At 41.3% G+C, this 20,917-nt stretch overlaps 1 protein-coding gene across 1 annotated transcript in view; it reads right to left on the reverse strand.

Annotated features, from left to right (window-relative positions):
• The window catches only part of atp2a3 (ATPase sarcoplasmic/endoplasmic reticulum Ca2+ transporting 3), a 38,070-nt gene extending 30,832 nt beyond the window's left edge, over positions 1-7,238 (reverse strand). The window contains exon 1 of the mRNA XM_084565209.1: positions 6,758-7,238. Coding sequence (XP_084421335.1) covers positions 6,758-6,875 — 118 coding nt within the window. The 5' untranslated portion in view covers positions 6,876-7,238. The remainder of the gene's footprint in view (positions 1-6,757) is intronic.
• Positions 7,239-20,917: the final 13,679 nt, after the last annotated feature.

Below are 20,917 nucleotides of genomic sequence, written 5' to 3' on the forward strand. Positions count from 1 at the left end.
CTAGCTCCAGGATCCTGCTCTATCCACTAAACATGAGAATGAAAAACAGGCCTATAAATACCATGATGGTAAACCCCTAATGATAGCTTCCTATATCCACTCCATCTCTTAATGTATTCTCCCACAGGAAAAGGTCTAAATGCATTAACCATATCAAAAGTGAATGATAAATGCACCTCATTCTCCATTCCAACGTTATCTATGCTATGCAGACAGCATCACATATTTTTGCTTAAGTGATGTCCACAGACTGGCAAAGGCATAGTTCCGTTCACTGCAGTAGAGGGTTTCCCTTCTCTTCAAGTGGTAAGTGGTTGCTGTCAAGTGGTGTCATCAACCATCTTTACATGACCCTCCAACTTCTGAAAAGCAACCCATAAGATCAAAACAGGAGCAGCAGTCCCGTGTTTCTGATCACTTGTCTGCAGCCTAATGAAACAAGGAGATGAAGCCCTCACGTACAGCTACCCTACAGTCATTAATGGCCCGGAAGCCTTATGTTGAGTCCATATTGGATTGACGACGCTCTGCTCAAACACGTTGATCAAACAATACAAGACTGAGACCCTAGAGCCAGGGTAGCGACTCTGTGAGGCTAACCCCTACATCGGCATGCCGATATGCACACGCTGGTAATGCTAGAATGCATTTTTCCAGGTATAATGTTTAGCCTAGTTTAGGATCATATACTTATTGGAGCTAAGCATAAAGTACAGAAGAGGTGTGGAAGCTAATGGAAATGCCACTAGTTGTTTTGGACAAGAAAGGCAAACAATTATCACTGTACTTTTTTTTTTAAATGGTTGATAACAGTTATATTTATATTAGTTTGTATTTTATGCTTATATGAATTCAAATGTGAGCAACTTCACAATACGGTGTATACAACTAGTTCTGTATTAATGATTAAGTTATGTGAAGGTCCACATCAAAGTCAGCGACTAATGGAATTTAAGAGGTTGAAATTTAGTCCACCACAGATTTTCCAGCTCCGGTTACATTCTCAAACTAACATTAGTCAAACATTTAAAACCTGCCGTCAGTGACAAATCAAATTAACATGAACAATATGGGAATTAATATTATTTCAGCTGCTATGTTTGATTGTCTGATCAACTTGTAACTGTCTCACGCATGAGAGGAAATGCCATCAAATGAAGCACTGAAGTTGTTCTGCATAGCCTGCATCATAAAAGCTTCCATGGGAGTGAAAGAGAAATAGTTTCAGAGTGGAGACTTTTCCTTTTTAGGCCAAGTAGGGCAGAAGATGGCATGAGATTTAACCCAGTGACTGACGCAGCTGTTGATTGGCTGGACTGTTTCTGACTGTGGTTAAGGGACAGGATTCTGCATACCGACATCAAACTGCAGCATCATTCTAATATTTGTCCTGTGAGTGTATCCGGGACACCTACATACACATAGGAGGGTCTTGTATATTTTACTTTAATATGGTTTTTCAAATTTCACAGATGACCAATTTGGTCAAACAGATGATAAAATTTCCATGCCACAGATTATCTTAGTGAGTTGAAATCAAATATAAGACACATGTGTTTGTGCACTTACTGCAAATGAGTTAGGTGTCTAAGTGCACACATATAATGCTCATTGCACATTAGATTCAGCTTTAAACAAATACACACAGGCATTTTGCTAGTCACACTGCTGGCAAGTTACAGAGGAAAAGGAAAAGGGCCTGTCAACTGAGCAGGACATGCATGAGGTGATTAGCACAGAGCCGATATCTTGTCGGGGCTCGTAGCTTCCTCTTTAAGGTCACAGCTGTGCAAAGAGCCATTTTTTGAAAATTTCACCAGGCACAGGAGATGGCACCCAGCCACCCAGTAGCCAACTGGAGAATCTGAATGCTGTGAAAAATTGTCAGCAATCCCCTGAGCGGCAGACCAAAATATCTGTGTTAACACCGTGCTATTTATACCGTTTAGTCTAGGTTTAGAAACCAGAACGGCACTTCTATCCAATGAAACGCCTGGTTACAGCATAACTTTACTGATCTCAGCCCTGAAGTAGTGGTGAAAATTTCAAACAAAAAAACAACAACATCAAAATATACACCCACTGACACGAGAGGTGAATGTTACTATAAAAAGGATTGCTTAATAAAACCTACACTTCTGGCAAGATGAATTACATAACCCCAAGATTTAATCTAAAAATATTCAGTCTAGTAATAATTTTCTGTGGTATTTAAATAATCTAACGTAAAGTCCAAAAGCAATAATGAACCGATTCTACAATCTAACTCTTGGTATATCATCTTCCTCTGTGCCACACATTTCCACTGTTGACCAAAACTAATTACAAGCCATACGAGTGAGCCTCAATGTTTCATGAATACGCTAACCTGGATTCTGTAGTTTATTTCCAAACACAACCATTTTGGAAACACACTCCTCATCCTGCAGCCATAAACATCCAACACTACAGTTGCTTAAAACGGATCAAGATAAATTCACGTTTGAGCAAAACCCGCAGTGTCCAGCTTTTGAGCAAATCATTTAGCCTTGAGTTCATTTTTGCGACAGTGTTTTTTTAAAAAAAAAACAAAAAAAAACAAAAAACATTTTTAGTTTGAACATGCAAAGTATAAAAAGTACTGAGACACAGACTAGCACATGTTTTGTTTTGGTCTTTCCGTAGGATTTGTTAGAAATAACACAAGTATTGATTTTATCTCCTTTTTGACCATTTGAAAATTATTGTCTTATATCAAACTGTGCAATTGCTGGCACACACACTAATAAGCTCTCTTCTGCGTGGTGTTAGTAGTACTCATTTAAGGTTACACAGAAGATTTAACAATCAGATCATCTTAGTATAACTGTATCGAAACTACTATTTACATATTTTTCCAGAGACTCTTGCGCCACACATAATGGCTTTCATGCAGCTCATTATACTATACACACAGCTAGAGCCCTCTCTAAATACTATTTGATGACTATTAAAGAACACGATTTACAGTTAACCTTCAAGCCAGAAACATAATGCATAGCATGTGCTCTGTGTACACACAACCAACTCCTTGAAACACAAACAACTTTTAAGTACACGTCTCCTCAGAGGACCGGACTGCGCTTGTGACTCAACATCATCTTAACATAAGGGCATGACGATGGCTGACAGATGCAGAGGTGGGAGGGAAGACAAGTGACAAGCTAGAACAGGATCGCAGCTCCTTTGAAGGCAGCTGGGCAGGCACTCACAGAGCCCACTAGAACAGGGAAGTGACTCAACACCCCAAGGACTTCAAATTACTTTTCTAGGACTTAACTCTCCTTTCTTAGCCCACATAACGCCAATACTGTTACCACCGCTTAACTCGCAACTAGACAGTTTTCAGCAAAGTGGAAGCCGCCAACCCCTGACTGACAAGTGTAGAGCAATGTGCAATCATGAGCATGCCGGTGTGAAGGGGGAGGAGGAGCAGGAAACAGTACAACGTCTCTCATATTTCAAACACAGGAGCGAGTAAGCTAGGCCGCTTTTATGTTGCAGAACAGGAAGAGAAACAACACTGTTAGTGAGATCTCAATAGAGGAAGTTGTTGTCATTATTTGTAGCTGAAGGGAGAGGGGAGAAAGTGCAGTAACATTTCATAATTTACTCAGGTTGATATCACCTACGTACCACAAGATCAGGCACCTGTGGTACTAGATCATGTCCAGGGAACAATCACCTTTTTGGTGCAAGAGATTTACGGCATTTCCAGTTTGGGAAGACAGCCACAAGTCTAATCATCTAATCAATAAAAGGACTTAGAATGTCCAAATGTCTAAAAACAATCGATGCTTAGTGGAGTCTGGTGCAGTGTTTGGTTACAGATGAAAAGACTGGTTTGGCTTTACTGCCACCACCAATATTTGATGTTACTGAAAGCGTTACTGTGCAGACTGAAGTTAATTTATCCGTCTCCACATCCGACACTTTATCATGAGGGTGCAATCACATGCATCACTGGGTTGTTCAACCTGAATACGTTGCGCAATTGGACTCGTCCCGTAGAGGGAGTGTCAAGTGACATTTTTACGAGCTAGGCCAATTTTGAAGGCTCTGTAGCGGCGCACCGTACATAAAATGAAAGAAAAAAAAATGTGTTTGATTATAATAATGGTTCTCTAATAACACTTTAAGATTCGAAACTCTGAGAGGGTGTTAGTTCCTTAAAAAAATTGCCCCTAAAAACGTGGCGTGCTCATGGGCACAATATGCGCCTTACTGACATTTTCTAAAAATGAACGCAGTGCTCCTTTGAAATAGGGGTTGTGGGTGCACAGGACACAATTGTCAAGCACCACAAAATGTAACAACACAAACCTCCATGGTGCACCCACACACACGCACACAGAGAGAGAGAGAGAGAGAGAGAGGGAGAGAAAGAGAGAGAGAGAGACAGAGACAGAGAGAGACAGAGACAGAGAGAGAGACAGAGACAGAGACAGAGAGAGAGACAGACAGAGAGAGAGACAGAGACAGAGACAGAGAGAGAGAGAGAGAGAGAGAGTGTGTGTCGGTGCTTGTGCGTCTGAGTATGTGTGTGATGCTGTATGTGACAGAGACGCCTGTGACTTCCTCCCTCCTCCTCTACTACAGCCGAACAAACTATTTCACAATGAAAGTGATAAACGGTCTCCAACGTGAGCCGCTTGTCGTTCTCAACAGTAAACGAGCTAGACGCCTTTCGTGAGTGTGAATGAAGCTCCGAATAACAGAGCTGCTGGTAGAGCACAAACGGAAGGTGTAAATAAAAGGCCTGCTGCGTCCTTTCTGCAGCTCAGACTGCACTGTAGAAACAGCGGCCCAGATGTGGTGGCTAAGTGTATTTTCCAACATCTCAGAAAGGGTTTAGAAACTTTGACGCCGCTCAGGGGGGTTTCTCCGTCACACCACGCTAGAGTACCACAAAAGCCTGAAAGCTCAGACACCACTCACTTGTTTTATCTACAGTGCAGCACTGACAAGCAACATAATATGTGGTATCCTACAATGACGAATAAAGAATTTGAACCTCTTCTTCCAATTAAAACAAATTAATGAACACTAAAGTTTAATGGCAATAGCATTACCAGGCCAAAATATAACCTTACATGCTTCATCTCATTGTGGGCTTACAGTATCTGTAGAACTGACAACCAACCATACTTGGAGACAGGAGATCATGCGATTTTCACCTACTTTTCACCTTCTCATGTCCAAACTGAGGAACTGAGCTTAGTCACGCCGTGGAAATATTGTTCATGGACAATGTTTCGCCTTAATGAGCCTGTTAATAATGAGGTAATGCTAAGCAGACAGTGCACACATGTCAGTGGAAGCAAGGTAGGTAAGCATACCACCTGCAAACTGCTTTGAGCATGCTCTCAGGAACAAAACACCAAGGCTTACGCGAGTCCTTGCTTCATCAAAGTCTGTGGTTTGTGTGCAGAGGGGAAGGAGACATTTAGCAGCCGTACATCACTCTGCAATGACATGCAGTGAAACGGTAAACAAGCCCGAGCCATCTTCGTGCTGTTTTTGCCATTACTGGCAAGGAAAGAAGCAGTGGATGACCTCTAAGCAGCCAGCCCCAACGGGAAAAAGGGTATTCCCTCCCTCCAGTGTTCATCTGCAATGCGCTCGCACAAGGCAGGAAGTTCACAGCTAAAAGCGAAAGAGATGTTATCTGTGGCAAGACGTTGCTTTTTTTCCATGAAGTCATCACAAGCCCCTGGGTAGAGTGGCTGGCTGCAACAAAAGGGCTACTGTTTGACTGGCACAATGAGCCGCTCTACTCCACAGCTTGGCCGCACATGCAAATGACAGGCCAGGAGTGAAAGGTGTGCTGATGTCAGGTCTGAGAAAATTGATGTGGCGGTGTGCATGCGTATCTTTCGGTCGGTTGTGTGCGTGTGTGCGTGCGTGTGTGTGTGTACTGTGCATCCAACTTTACTTTGCAGCTGCTGTTTTGACAGCACGCAGGTTAATGATGTGTATCGTTCTAAGAGTCCTTTTTGAAATTACTTCTCACACCCACTTCCCCTCTTATCTTGTAATTTGAACTGTGAAGTATAAGCCAGTAAAGAACAACTGTTGAAAGTGAAAACAGGTTGTTCAAGATTTTCTGTTTCATTACTTCACTGCCTCCTCATCTTCCACCCCAGTAGCTGAGCCTGGGCACTCTGCACTTCCTGATCCCTGCATGTCAGCCTGGGATGTCTGTCCTCACACACACAGCTGCACGAACTGTGTCAATACTGGGTCAGGGAGGGTTTGTTGTCGATGAGATACATTTTTTTCCTTTTCTTTTTTTTTTTTTTTGGTAACACTGGGGAACTATCGTTTGAACCACTTGAAATACTTCCACACCAGACCTGACATGAGGCGACCTCGGGGGGCGAACTGAATAAAAACGCAGCTGCATTATTGCAGCTAATGAGAATTAATTGAGCACGTTGGCATCGTCCAGATGAGTGTGTTTGCTCACTTTAAAGAATTATATGTGAGAAGAATGATTTCAACACTTGCATGAGCATTAATGAATGTGCCACTTTCATTTCCACGGACTGTGCGCCAAAGGGAACACGACTGTTTTTTTTTTTTTGTTGCTTGTTTTTTGCGCACACGATCTGCCCCAGTTTGAAATGTAACGGCAGCTATATGGGATTACCTTACAATTGATCTACACAGGCAGTAATGCGCAGCACATTTGGACTAAAATGAGGAGAGGAAATAGTGTTGCCGTGAAACTACTCACCGTTCGGTCCATATTTCTCCAAATTGCCTTTGACCTGCTCCAGCGTAAGCCCAGTGTTTTCGTTCACGCCGAAGTTGTCTAAAACTTCGGTCGCCGATTTAGTGTGCGCATTTTCCATCTTGGTGGATGTGGGCTTAGATTATTGCTCGAAACGGATGCAGCTGAGTAACATCTATTGTAGCAATCGGAGGGCTGTTCGGAGGGGTGAAACGGCAGTAAATTCCACCGATGGATGTTCGAGCTGTCGGTCACCTGTCCCCCCTGAAGAAATCCTCCCGGTCCGCGGTTCAGTCGCTGTTGTCTCTGGGTCGCTCGGCTGCTGCTGTTACTTCTTATCCATCTGAAGGTGTGCTGTGTGTGTGCCGGCGCGTACCGCCTCTTCGCCGTTGAGCACTCCCTCCTGCGATCTCATTGGTTGCGCGTACCTGAGCGCAGGATCACACTTCGATCGTCTTCCTTTAAAATTACATTGGCAAAAACATAGTGTAGCGCAGTCTACTAATTCGTCCTTAAGCGGCCGTGCTTATTGCCCCTTTGGGAATTTATCTTTTGCCTTAACTTTAATACAGTCAGACTTTAATACAATCAGCTGCACTTCGCCGGTCTGCAGCTGCAAGGGGCGTTCAAGTGCGTCGTTCAAACACAGCATTAAAAGACAGTTTTGAAAGCCCTCATCATACATGTCTGTTGACTTATGCGTCTTGAATGCAACCTTGACGCCTGTTACGCAAAGATTATGTTGATCTAGTCAATTAGGACGGTGCTGTACTTGTTTCCCCCTGAAATGCTCAAGACAACAATGAGACGGATTATAGAGATAACAACTCATACGCTCCAGGCTATTTTCCACTGTGAAGCCGCAGAATGGCGAAATTCGTCACACAATTCCCGTGCAGCATGAATACAGCATGGAATAAGGGGGGATTCGTATATTTTCAATTCATGCATTTGTTTCACTCTCCAGTGAATATCTTAATAAATTATCATTGTTGTTCTTGAAGCCTCATGCATAATAGTTGAAAAGCATTAGTTTGTCAGCATGCTTCTTGTTTCAGTTAGCCAAGAATTAGAAAGCAACTATATTTGTTAAATCAACAAAGTTATGCAATGTCTGGCTTTCTGTTCAGAGATGAAATGTTGTCCATTTATTTATTTTTTTAAATTTTTTTATGTGACATATATACTTTGAATTTGACCTATGAATACAAACCCAGGCATCAAATGAGTCACTGCAAGAAAGATGGCAAGACAATCCCAAGTTTTTACTTTTAATAACTGGTGTACATTCACCAGTTGCCACAATCTTTGCATTTTCTACTTCACCTAACTGGAAACAGTAGAAAGATACACAAGCGGTGGCTTTCTGTCATGTTCTCTGAAGCTCAACTCTAGAACTCAGATTTTGCCAATGATTTCCTTCTGTTTACAGTATTTGTAGGACTTTTACGAACTGAAAGCATGCATAAAACATAGGTAGTAGAAAATACAGTCCAAAACAGCAAAATAAATGTGAATTGATCAAACATTATGGCAGTTCTGTCCCGTCATTTGAGAAATTAAGGTTAATTTTGAGTTGCACAATAGCAGAACATCTCAAACTCTGACACTGTGTTCTCCGTCCTTGCGATGTTGCCAGACTGTTCTCTCAAGGAGACTTGGTGAGTGTGTCCTTCTCAAGTCCATTCTTAGCCGTCCTCAAGAGCAACGCTGAATGTCACTGATTCAGAAGATGTTTGCAGATGTAGGGTCTGAACTGAGGACGTTCAAAGAGAGGAAGAGCTTATTCTAAGTAAAAATTGAAAAAAAAAAAGAAATCAAACACCATATAAATTTAACATTTAAAATATGAATAAAGCAACGACAACAACAACAAAGTGACCTACTAAAAAAACACTGCATGGTTTGTTTTTGCAGAAAATGTCCTCTGTGAATGATATACCGCTGTGCATCACAATATTTGAGCATTAATAGTAATGTATCAATTCATAAGTAGCATTGGAATGAGTATGCACTGTTGTAGCTTATCCAGGATCAGCTTATATGATCAAAAGTGTGGCAATTTAGTCCATGGGTTGGCGACAGTGGATAACAAAAAATCAATCTGAAGGGTTGTTGAGATGATTTAGGAGGCGGAAAAGAAGAAATATATAAAGGTGCATTAATTTGTGGTAATACTTTTTTGAGTGCATTTTGTATTTGATAATTTAACAGTCATCAAACATCACAGTTTTCAACATAATTTTTATTATGACTCCATAGTTTGTCGCAAATAATCTTTAGCATAACGTTACTTTGCTTGTTTACTGTGGTCTAATGTGGTCTAATGTGGTCTATGTGGCCCATTACAACAGCCTTTTTTTCAGCCTTCACATCAAAATGTTCGTTCCCTGTGACTTTACGCAAAACACATGTTCATTATCAGGCAAGACCGTAACTGCATCAGAAGCAAGTGCAAATCTGCTCTCAGTGTGCACAGAACCTTTATTTTGCATATCATGTACTAAGCCCCCTTTGGGACTTGAACTTCCTGGAAAGCATTTGTTTCCTGGAAAATAGTAAAGATGAACTCACATAACATGAACAGTGGATGTAACTAAAATCTCCAACTATCCCACACTGGCTAATCAGACTTCTTTTCTCCCTCTAATTGATTTCCAATTGTTTCTTTGTTTTTATTTAAACTTCTGAATGATATCTATTTTGGTTCCTGTTTGGTTGCACATTCACCCCAATGGTTACACAATGGTCCCCCAAAGTTTATGTAACCTAAATCTCTTACAAACCACTATTATTTATTTATTTCAAAATAAGCATCACTGTTCACGAGGCTTTGCAGCTTCTGCGTGTAGGACCTGTGTAGAGCTGACACTTATATGGGAAATGAGCAGTGTATTGATGCAGTGGCAGACGTTTAATGGATCTGCCCATTCCTTGACAACTCGGGAAAATTCAGCCAACTAAATGCAAGTAGGGAAACAATGTTCCAGATTTCCGTTTCATCACTTTATTCTGAGTGTCAGGTTACTGCAGCGAAATCTCCCCACAGTATGCAGACCGAGAAATGGGTCTACTGTTGGAGATCACGGGGGCTCGACTGGGACCTCATTGCGCACAAAGTATAAAAGGAACAGGGTGCTCCAATTCTGTCCTTGCTCACAGCTGGCCTCTTCTCTAACGGCAGAAAAAAAAAAGTATATTTATATCTGAAGCTTACGTAACTTCCAGAACTGCTGTCTGGAGGATGCTTGCTGGCCGCATGAAGTTCTTGGATGCTGCATACCTACAAGTGCCATCTCACTTGCTTTAGAGGTTCTGTCAGTTTTAACATTCAAATCCAAATATTTCATTTTGTTAAAAAAAAAAAAAAAAAAAACAGACCTCGCTGCAGCTATCCACAGATGTCCAGCAGACAGTCATGGTTATATCCACAGGTTCAGCTTAGGCTGTTCGCTGCCCACTCACCGCTAGTCATCCGTAGTAAGTTGTGCATTAGTGTGTCTCTCTGTCCGTGTGAGCTAAAATCTTTGTGTCAGGCCCATTGTGACATACATTTCAAGAGAACCCCTTCAACACCAAAGTTCATTTGAAAAGGAAATCCCCACCCCGACCCTCCTTTTTGGCTTGCTCCCTCTTTCCCCTCAGCAGCACACACTGGGAGACTGTGCTAGTCTCAGTGCCAGTCACACAACATTTTCCACACAGCACTGTCAGCATTCCAAAAGCATTTGCCTTCCCCTTATGCATGCACAGTTCATTTGCAAAAGGGAAATTAACCACAGCCTCTACCTTGCACGTGATATGTCGCAAACCTATTGTGTGTCCATCTAAGACAAGACATGCCATTATCTGAACCACTGAAGAGAGCACTGAGAGCTTGATATGAAAATAAGATTGTTAAATTTACTCTGGAATAATTAAACTCTGGAAAAACAGCCGCTCATGATATTTTCATGCAGCTCTGATGCCTGTGCTGATGACTCGGGTACGAACAGCTGCTACTGCCACTGACTTTGAATCAAGGAGATGATGGTGACGTGAGTCTGTAACAGCTGTACCTGACAAGCAACCCAAGCAGCAAGTCAACCCCACCTAGCCCCCTTGCCAGTAATAAACCTCTCTTCTGTTCCCTTGCTGCTTTGCGTCTTCTCCGTTCGAAGGCTCTGCACATGTATGAGAAAGTCATCATTTCATTGCCTGGTGCAGCAGGATGCCGTGCCTCCTGTCAACCCAAGAAGAGTAAAGAAATGTTTTATGTCAGGGGAGAATGGAAGGAGTCCCCAAGCAGAACTGCCTCACAGTTGCAAGGAAAAGCCTTGCAACTGTGAGGCAGTTCTGCTGTAATGTGAAAGTGTTACTTAACACCTTTAATTAGACATAACTTAAGTTCCCCATCAGGGTGGATGGTCCCTGTTTTCACCCAGCTCATTTGTCATTTCTGTGGGGGAAATAACAAATAGCCTTTCTAGACAAGTATTGTGAAAAAGTTTTTGAAATGGAACAAAAGTTAGTTTTCACTTGACCAGCGCATTTTGACCAATACGTAGCACTGTACTCCCATAACAACATCAGACACAGTCATTTTTTTCTTGTCAAAACATTGTAACCACATTAATCCGGTGTGCTATACCTATAATAAAGTGACGTAATAAGAATAATTTTGTTTGTATAGCACTTGTACAGCTTAAACATAAAGTGCTTCCAGGTTAAAGGATTTAAAGAATAAAAACAAAGAAAGCTTCAAACATACCCTTCCTCCAATGAACACAAGGCTATCTATGTCAACACCACTGAGCCTATAACCACATAAATGGAAGAGCGTAGCATTATATACAAATAAAATGTGAACAAACAGATAAGTTCATATACATTAACCATGTATATATTTGTTATATAATTTCCTTATACTGTATGTCCATATACATTGGTATTTTGAAGGAATCAGTTGTGTTTCAGAACAGCCGCCTTTGTGGTTGTTTATCATGATTTTCATAAAGATTATCATGAATAATGTTAATATTTGTGAGCAGTGTGATACTGCACAATCGTTGACAGTCCCATTTTCACCTGTCACTATTCATTTTCTGTTCTGCCTAAATTCAATATTTCAAACCACCTCATCACCATCATCACACCCAGGCAGGCATGTTGCTACTCAATCATTTTTTTGGACACGATGAGTCACAGTGCAATAATGACGAGGCTCACTGTGTCAATCAGTCTGTCTGTAATGTAATCAAATGCATATGAGCCAATTACGCTAGTCACTGATGGGCAGCAGATATATTTGAGTTATCTACAGAGAAATGGACTGGTGCATCACATTCACAGAGGGATCAGTGGTGTAGATGTTCCTCACACTGAACAAATGAATTAGTAATCAGTCCTCCTCAGGACCTGTTGTTGTCTGTTTCTCACTATTGTCAGATACAGATATGACTGGGACCAAACAGTTCAATCCATATGAATTTTTACCCTTACTGTAGTTCGAAGCCAAACACCTAAAGGAGCTCTAATTTATTTGTGTTAAAGAGACATACAGCTCTCTTGGTTATGCCAAATACAATAACTTTGTGAATGTAAAGTACATCCCACTTAAATCTTCTTTTTAGTGTCAAGACTGTGGAGCTGAAAATCAAAGTAGCACAGATTCAGATTTAAGAAGCTGGAAACACAATATGCTCCACTGTTCTCAGGCAAAGGAAGGACAATGATGAAAAATAAATGTTGGTGTTATTTTCCTGTAAAGGCGACAAACTGAATCTCTTCTAGCTTGTAATCAAGCTTGCCAATGAAGCAGTGATGATGAACCTCTGAAGGATCCTACTATCTCTTTGTGAGCTTCTCAAATTTCTAGCCGTAGACTGCTGGTTTGAGTGGTCATCTACACTAATTAAGATAAAATGAGATAAGATAATCCTTTATTTATCCCTGTTACAGCCTGGTCTAAGGGTTTGAGGACGTAACACAAAAAAGAAGGCAAGGAACGCAATGAGCAGAAAATGTGAACCTTTTACTTAGACCATGACACACAACAAGTAACAAATTTATATACAAAGTGAAGCGCTGCTTCAGGGTGAACCCAGGCCAAAACAATAAACAAACACCAGCTACCTTGTTCCCAAACCACTAACTAAACCCTGCGTGTAGTCATGGCCAGATGAAGCCCCACGAAGCCTTGAAGCTTTCCATCCATTCATTCATTCATCTTCTGTAACCACTTGTCCTGTGAAGCCTGTCATTGGGCGAGAGGCGGGGTACACCCTGGACAGGTTGCCAGTCTATTGAGAGACAGACAACCATTCACACCTACGGCCAATTTAGAACCACTAATTAACCTAAAGAGCATGTCTTTGGACAGTGGGAGGAAGCCGGAGTACCCGGAGAGAACCCACGCAGACACAGGGAGAACTCCACAAAAAAGGCCCATTCGGCCCATGGTCCATGGATTTGAACCCGGAACCTTCTTGCTGTGAGGCATCAGTGCTAACCACCACCTGCTGCGCCACCCCTGTGAAGGGTCGCGGGGGGCTGGAGTCTATCCTAGCTGGCCTACTATCCATTTATTTTAAGATATTATATATATTTTAACCATCCAGGCCTACATTATTCATGATTAGGATAATTCCATAACTTCTGTATGTATCCATTTAAAAGATGTTTTTTCACTAACAATTTAAATTCTCTTGTGCCAATAGTTTGTTCAAGGTGTTTGGGGAGTAGGTTCCAAGCATGCATAGCTCTGTACATTACTGTTCTTTTACCGTAGTTCGTCTTTATTTTTGGCAGTGAAAACTTTCCACTGGCTGCATGTCTCGTTGTATAGCTATGATTGTCTGAATTATACTGTAGTTTTTTGTATAGAACTTGTGGGGTTTTTGTTAGAAGTACATTTCTTACAGATATCAGTAATGAATAAAACAATCTATCACCAACCATCAACCAACCATCAACCAACCGAGATTTCTATGCATTTTAAATACATTCGTTCTGAAATCACAACCCGGGACAATGCGAATTGCTCTATTTTGCACTTTTTGAAGTTTATTAATTATATCTGCTGTGGCGTTTGACCAGACCACTGAGCAGTAGTCAAGATTTGACAGAATTAAAGCCTGTATTATTAGTTTAGTTGATTTTGGTGATAAATATGCTTTGCATCTTCTGATAACAGAGATGCCACTTCCCATTTTATTAACAACCATGTTTATATGTGTTTTCCATGTAAGTTTGTCATCAATGACAACTCCCAGCAGCTTGGTCTCCTGAACCTGATTGATACATACTTCTTTGATTTTCAGATCTAACTGAGAATTTTTACTAATGTTGCGAGCCCATTACCACACAGTTGTTTTTGGATACATTCAAAACAAGTTTGTTGCAGTTAACCCAGTTCACAACTGCTTTTAACTCTTCTTTCAAAACCGCATTTAGCTCCCCATTGGTTAGGGCAGAGGCATATATGGTTGAGTCATCAGCATACATTCCTATGTTTGCATTTCTCAGAACAAGTGGTAGGTCATTGGTATAAATAATGTACAGTAACGGTCCCAAACAACTCCCCTGTGGTACTCCACATGACACAACATTCTCTTCAGAAAAACACCCATTAAAGAATACGGTCTGTGTTTTATCAGTTAGACAACTCCTTAGGAAGGACAAAGAGGACACCTCAAACCCATAACATTCTTTTTTCAGTTTCAACATTGTTTTTTCAACAATAAATTGTGGTCAATTAGGTCGAATGCGGCTGAGAAATCAAGCATAACCACACCAGTTAGAGCTGATATTGTGGAGTGACCCTTACGATATGCGTGTTGAAATCTGTTAGTAAATTATTCAAAAATAAGTAGTTCGTCATTTGTTCAAATATTACACTTTCCAATATTAAACTCATATTTATAATGTGACAGATAGGAGGTGCAATTTCCTCTGCGACCATCTTTAGTAGCTTACTATCAAGATTATCAATGCCTGGTGGGTTCGAGTGAGGAAGTTGCCATCCACCTCTAAGAATGATGGTGTTTGTTGAGGGTTTTTGCCCATTAATTCATTCAGTGTTTTCCATACTTTTTTTTTTATCATTTTTGATATCAATAATCCTATTTTCCTATCCTATTTAACTTTGTAACACAGTTTCTTAACTTACGATATATTATCCAGTCTGACTCATATCCTGTTAGAATTGCAGTTTTCTTTGCTTGATCTCTGTGTTTCATGTGCTCTCTGGTTTCGTGATCTAACCATGGTGTACGGGTGTTTCTGACTGTGAATTTTTTGAGAGGAGCATGCCTGTTTATTACCGGCATCAGAATTTCATCAAATTTGTTCAGAGCTTTGTTTGGGTTACATTCTTTTAGAATTTCCTCCCAACTTAGGTACTTTACCTCCTCCTTAAAGCACTCAGTTTTAAACCATTTGTATGATCTTTTAAAAATTATTTTGGGTCCCGTTTTTGACATTTTTGCCTTCCTTACCACCGCCACCGCCAGGATGTGGTGGTTTGGGATGCCCATCTGTGGGCTGTGGCTTTTTTGACCCTTGATCTAGGAGTGAAGCATGTTCTCTGTCATATAGGCCTGGGATGATTTTGGGGGAAAGTGTTGTCCTGCTTGGAAGTGCATACAATGGATTGAGAGGAAGAGTATAGCTTCTGAATCAGATCATAGTCTTTTGCAATAACTGGCTCATAGAGGTCTGGCTTGCAGGTCTAGGTGGTGTACTGGATGATGCTGCAGCAACACGTGCAGTGGACATACTGGCACCTTAATTAGCAAGTTCCATTGCTTGTCCATTGCTTGTTTCTCCTCTAATGACACTGAAGGATGGACAGTTCGCATGTGCCTGTGCAAGTTGTTTGTGGAACCTGCTCAGTATGAAATTTTAACTTTACACAGTCTGAACTCTGTCTTTGTACTATCAAGCACATTAAAATGCGTCCAGACTGTACTCTGTTTTCATTCACTCATTTTCCTTACCCTTTCTAGCTCATGTAGTTTCTGTCTCTGCAATGTTCTCTGTCTCCCTGCCTCATGTTCGTGTGCTACTGTGCACCATGTGCTGTGTGTGTGTGTCACCCATCCCCTCCCCCTGCTCAGTGTAGACACACAGACGCCACCATACATCTTGGCCAATCACGTTCGGCTTTAACAGAAAAAAAAGACGTGAAAAAAAATGCCTAATTGGTGCCCAATCGGTGCCCAATTGGCTCCCAACGATGGGAATCATCTCCTGTCATTCTCTTAAAAGAGCCGCCTCGTTCGCGACTGACCCATCACTATACTTGTGAGCCAAAAAACTGTTACCATGCCAGCAGTACACAAAGGACAGTGAAAACAAGAGATGAAAAATGTAAAACACTAAATAAAAGGACTTCTGGTTATGGCGTCTACCTGAGAGGCGGCAGGTTTTTGAGCTCCGATCCTGTGTGTCTCATTTTGCGCTTCCATCTTGCCAAATCAACCCTCAACCAACTAATTTAGTTTAACAATTGTTTCTCATTCATGCTGTGAACAAAAAGGCCAATAAAGAAGACGCGTCACATTAAAATGGCAACGGGTGGCGATGATGAAGACAATGCTAGCATGGACCACACCTCGGTGGATGGCGAGGTAGATTCAAAGGATGCTAATGCAGGCCACCAAGCCGATGGGTCTAACATTTTAGCCACCATTCATTTAATGAGAGCTGACTTCTCTATTCAATTGCGTGAAGTCGTTTTGTCTAACCAAGAGATAAAAGAAGAAATTGGTGCTTTTTCATTAGCAAAGCTGAAGATGACATCTCAGCGGTAACTGGCAAGGAAAAGTCCCTTAAAAAAAAGAAAGTTCAAGAACTAACACTAAAACTTGATGACCTGGAAAACAGACACCGAAGGTCGAACCTACAGCTGATTGGATTGCCCGAGAAAACTGAAGGGGGAGACGCGGTCGCTTTCTTTCAAACCTGGCTGCCGGAAATCTTACAAGTACTTGCACATACTGACTTTGGTAATTATTTTTCAAACTGGATTAAAGTTTTGCATAATAACTCAGTTGTATCAGTATTAACTGACAATATTATATCCAAACCTTTTAAGCTTTCAAGAGGCACAAGCCAAGGCTGTCCCCTTTCACCTCTTCTCAAGCCCTTGGCTATTGCCATTAGGAGTAACTGACAACAAAAATAGGGATCTTCACGGATGATATTGTAATTTTTTTATCCCACGTAGAACAGTCACTACATCACTTGTTTAATACCATTACCTCTTTTAGTAAGCTTTCCGGTTACAAAATTAATGAATCCAAATCTGCTATTTTTTTCCTTGAGCATTCCTTAAGCATCTCCCCTATGATAGAGGAGGCCTGAAACTCCCAAACCTCCAATGGTATTATTGGGCTACCCAACTTACTACTGCCTCTTGTTGGTTCTCACAAGAAACGCCACGGTCCTGGACGAGTATGTAAAGAAATATGACATCCCATCTACCGCTCAATTTATATTTATATTCAGCAAAATTAAAACAATTAAAGACATCAACACACAGACCCTTTGTTAAAAACTCGATTCTAGTATGGTATGAGGTTCATTAACATATCGGTGAGATACAATATAAAACAGTGGTTTTACACCTTGCAAACAAGATTTGGGCTTCAAAATTTGGGCAAACAAAGGCCTGCGTAAAATTGCAGATTTATTTAACAATAACCTTCTCTGGCTTGCAGGACTGTCAGACTCTCTTGCACTAGAAAAACTCACTTTTACGTTAAAGGGTAAATATCCCATCTTTGACAGTATGTGGAGATCTTTTATGGTGTTCTTAGAGGGGAGAAAAGCATTGGAGACATGCTCTCCTTGTAAGTCAACCATTAACAAATGAGTATTGCTTATGTATTTAGTATACGTCTGTTTGTGTTTGCTTTGTTTTATTTGAAGTGCTTTTCTCTTCAGGTCACTTCGGGATAAGTTCACTCTTGGACGACCGGTGATTTTTATGGATGACTTATGTTTTGGACTGTGCCAATTATCGCATGCTACTGCCCTGTCATGTTTGTTTTATTGATAATCACAGTGAGATAAGACTTACTGTGATAGCTCTGTTTTGCACCTGTATTATTTGTTGTAGTGTGATTATTTTCTCTAAAAAATAATAGACACACTTGCTGAAAACACACAAAAAAAACACTAAATAGAAAAAAACACTCACAATAAACACAATAGTAGTTATACATATGTGGTCACAGCAGCAGGAAGGAAGAACCTGCGCTAATGCGCCTTTAGCAGTCAGCTGCTAAAGGCACTGCGCAATGCTTGTATAGCACCATGAAAGGGGTGGGACTGGTTTTCCATCAGGGATGACAGAGCGGACCTACTTCACCAGTCTGTTTAGTCTCTTTTTGTCTGGCACTGAGATGCAGCCACTCCAAGAGACCACTCTGTGGAAGATGGCTGATACCAGTCAAAAAGGTCCTCAGGAATGCTCCCTACACTCTGAAGGACCCAAGTGTCCTTTGCTTTCAGACACTTAGGTTCAAGAAGACTCTGGCCTTCTTATTAAGTGCACTGGCGTGGTCAATCCAGTCTAGTTTCTTGTTCAGGTGAACACCCAGGTATTTAACAGAGTCCACTATCTCTATGTCCAATTTCCTGAATGCTCAACAGTATGTGTGGTGTGTGTTCCTTTCTGCGGAAATCCACCACCAGCTCCTTGGTTACATTCAGCTGGAGGCAGTTTTCCTGGCACCAGAAAACTGCCAATGTTTTTATTTTTACATTACATCTGATGCTATAATTATCCAGACAGAGATGCTGTGAACTACAGTTAGTCAGGATTGATGATAAAATAAGTCCGATCACTGTTTTTGGTGACAAAAAGTAAGACCCTCTAATCATTTCTCCAAACTGATCACCATCAAGGACGGAATAGTCCATTAAACAGAATCAAGTGCTGGGTTGTTCATTGTCTGCAAGACCTTTTATGTAAATGACCAATGAACACGCTTCTTTACAGAAACAAAAAAAGGCAGCTACTTCCTGTTAGACAGCTCCAATTACCAATCAGTGGCCAGGGAAATACAATATATGGTAGCTGGAGAAGGAGAGGAGCAAGTGATAGTGAGAGCAGTAATCCCCAGGAATGAGTGAGTTGGGGGCTGCTGAGAGTAATTTGACATTAGTTCTGTTTAGGTTGGTTTAGTCTCTGCTTTATTTCCTCTATGTATAAATTTCGTCCTTTCTCAAAGTTACTGAAAAAAAGATAGTTCCAAAAAGATAATTTGTCAATAATAATACTGGAGCTGCAGCTAAATGTGCCACCTGCTATTGGCTAGCTTAATTGTCAGCTGGTACTGACAGTTCAGTTGGGATTGATGGTAAGTGGTGTACAACAAGGTTTAAAAATTTTCTTGCTGAAAGACAGCCGGAGAGAGAAACCAAAAATCACATCGTAGAATGTTAAAATAGGAAAGCAAGCCAGTGGCCCACAATATATAGCCAAGTGTGAAATTGTCTGTGATATTACTAATTAATATTAATATACTAATTATATTAATACAGGTCAAGGACAGGACCTACCTATGACCAGAAGCATGTCTTGTTCAGTTACCTGCTGTTCCAGATGACAATGCTGATCCAGGGACTTCTGCAGCATTGTAGGGAATTTATCTAGTTTACTTAATAACCATGTTATTACAGGGGTGGGCGTTGTAAATTCCCTGTCATGGGCTATTTGTTGTTGTTTTGTGGCCTAGTGTTTGTGTAGGGTTGGACTGCACCATGACCAAACTTGTAGCAGTGGGGGTTGATGACCTCAAAACTACTGCAAATCTTGTTAGTGGTAGAGACTGTGCCAACAGGTAACTGTCCTGCCTCTTGCCTGGTACACATAGTGCTGTTGCCTGAGACTGCAAGGCTGAGGTTGTTGCGGCAGCATCAATGTTACTGGCAGCTGATCTGGTAGCTGTGTAGGTGGGAGGCAGTCCATCTTTAGCGTCTTTCTATGGGGTGCAATTGCCTTACAGTGGTCAGTTGTGTGTGAGAAGTTGGTGGAGCAAGGCGTGCTGCCCAAGTTTGCTGCTGTTGGTGATGCACGGTGGTGGAGCTGAAAGTGGTGGAGGTTGCTGGCATGCTCACTGTTGGTGTGGAGCCTGAGCCTGTCTTTGATCATTTGGTAACATGTCCGCAGGATCTCTGCTTAGCCCTTCAAATTAAGGAGGTGGAGACGAAGAATAAACAGCTTGAAGTGCAAGCAGGGCATCTCCGTGTTGGGGCTCTTGAGCTGGAAAGAGGTGTACCTGTAGTCTCCACCCCGATGTCTCTTAACCAGGGTGTTTCCGCTCCTGCATTTGATCTCAGTAAGCACATTGCATTAGTCCCGCCATTTGGTGAGTCCTCAGTAAACTCGTATTTCAGCGCTGTTGAATGAATAGCTGCTGCATTAAAGTGGCCGAAAGAGTTCTGGCCACTTCTGTTGCAATGCAAGCTTGTGGGGAAGGCCCAAGAAGTCTGTGCCAATTTATTAACTGAGTAATTATAATGTCCTGAAAAAGATTGTGCTGTAGGCTTATGAGCTTGTCCCTGAAGCTTGCACACAAAAATTTGGAAACAGTGATAAGACTGCCAACCAGACGTATGTTGAGTTGCACGCGATAAGAGTGTTTTGTTCGATAATTGGTGTCAGGCATGTGATGTCTAGCACCACTGTGGTGGAAATGAGAGAGTTAATTTTAAAAATTTAGGAAGTGCTTGCAAGACTGAATTGTCGTATATTTAGACGAGCAGAAGGTGTCCTTATTGACTGTGGACATTTGTGGTGGCTCACACCAACTTCATGGCTAGCGTTCGCTGGTTTCTACATCTTTTTATTCTTTTGGCGATACTTAGAGGTGGTGGTGGGAAACTGTCATAATAAATAAATGGGAAAACAATTAGTCCTCAGACTGAGTGATGTGCACATCAGAGACACATGAACAATTAACACTGAACAAATAAAACCCCCAGGTGTCTCCAGTTATATGAGTGGATATAAAAGCATGCTCAAAGTGGTGCAGAAAATACGGTTAACAACAATGACTGCTTTAATAGTAATAGAAGACATTGTAAATGGTGCAATATGAAGAGAGCATGTGTTCAGAGACAGAGAGGCTTTACTGGCACATGATGACAACTGGCTCATCAGCCACTTTA

Source organism: Chelon labrosus (assembly GCF_963514085.1).
Source record: "Chelon labrosus genome assembly, chromosome: 17".
Taxonomy (NCBI): Eukaryota; Metazoa; Chordata; class Actinopteri; order Mugiliformes; family Mugilidae; genus Chelon; species Chelon labrosus.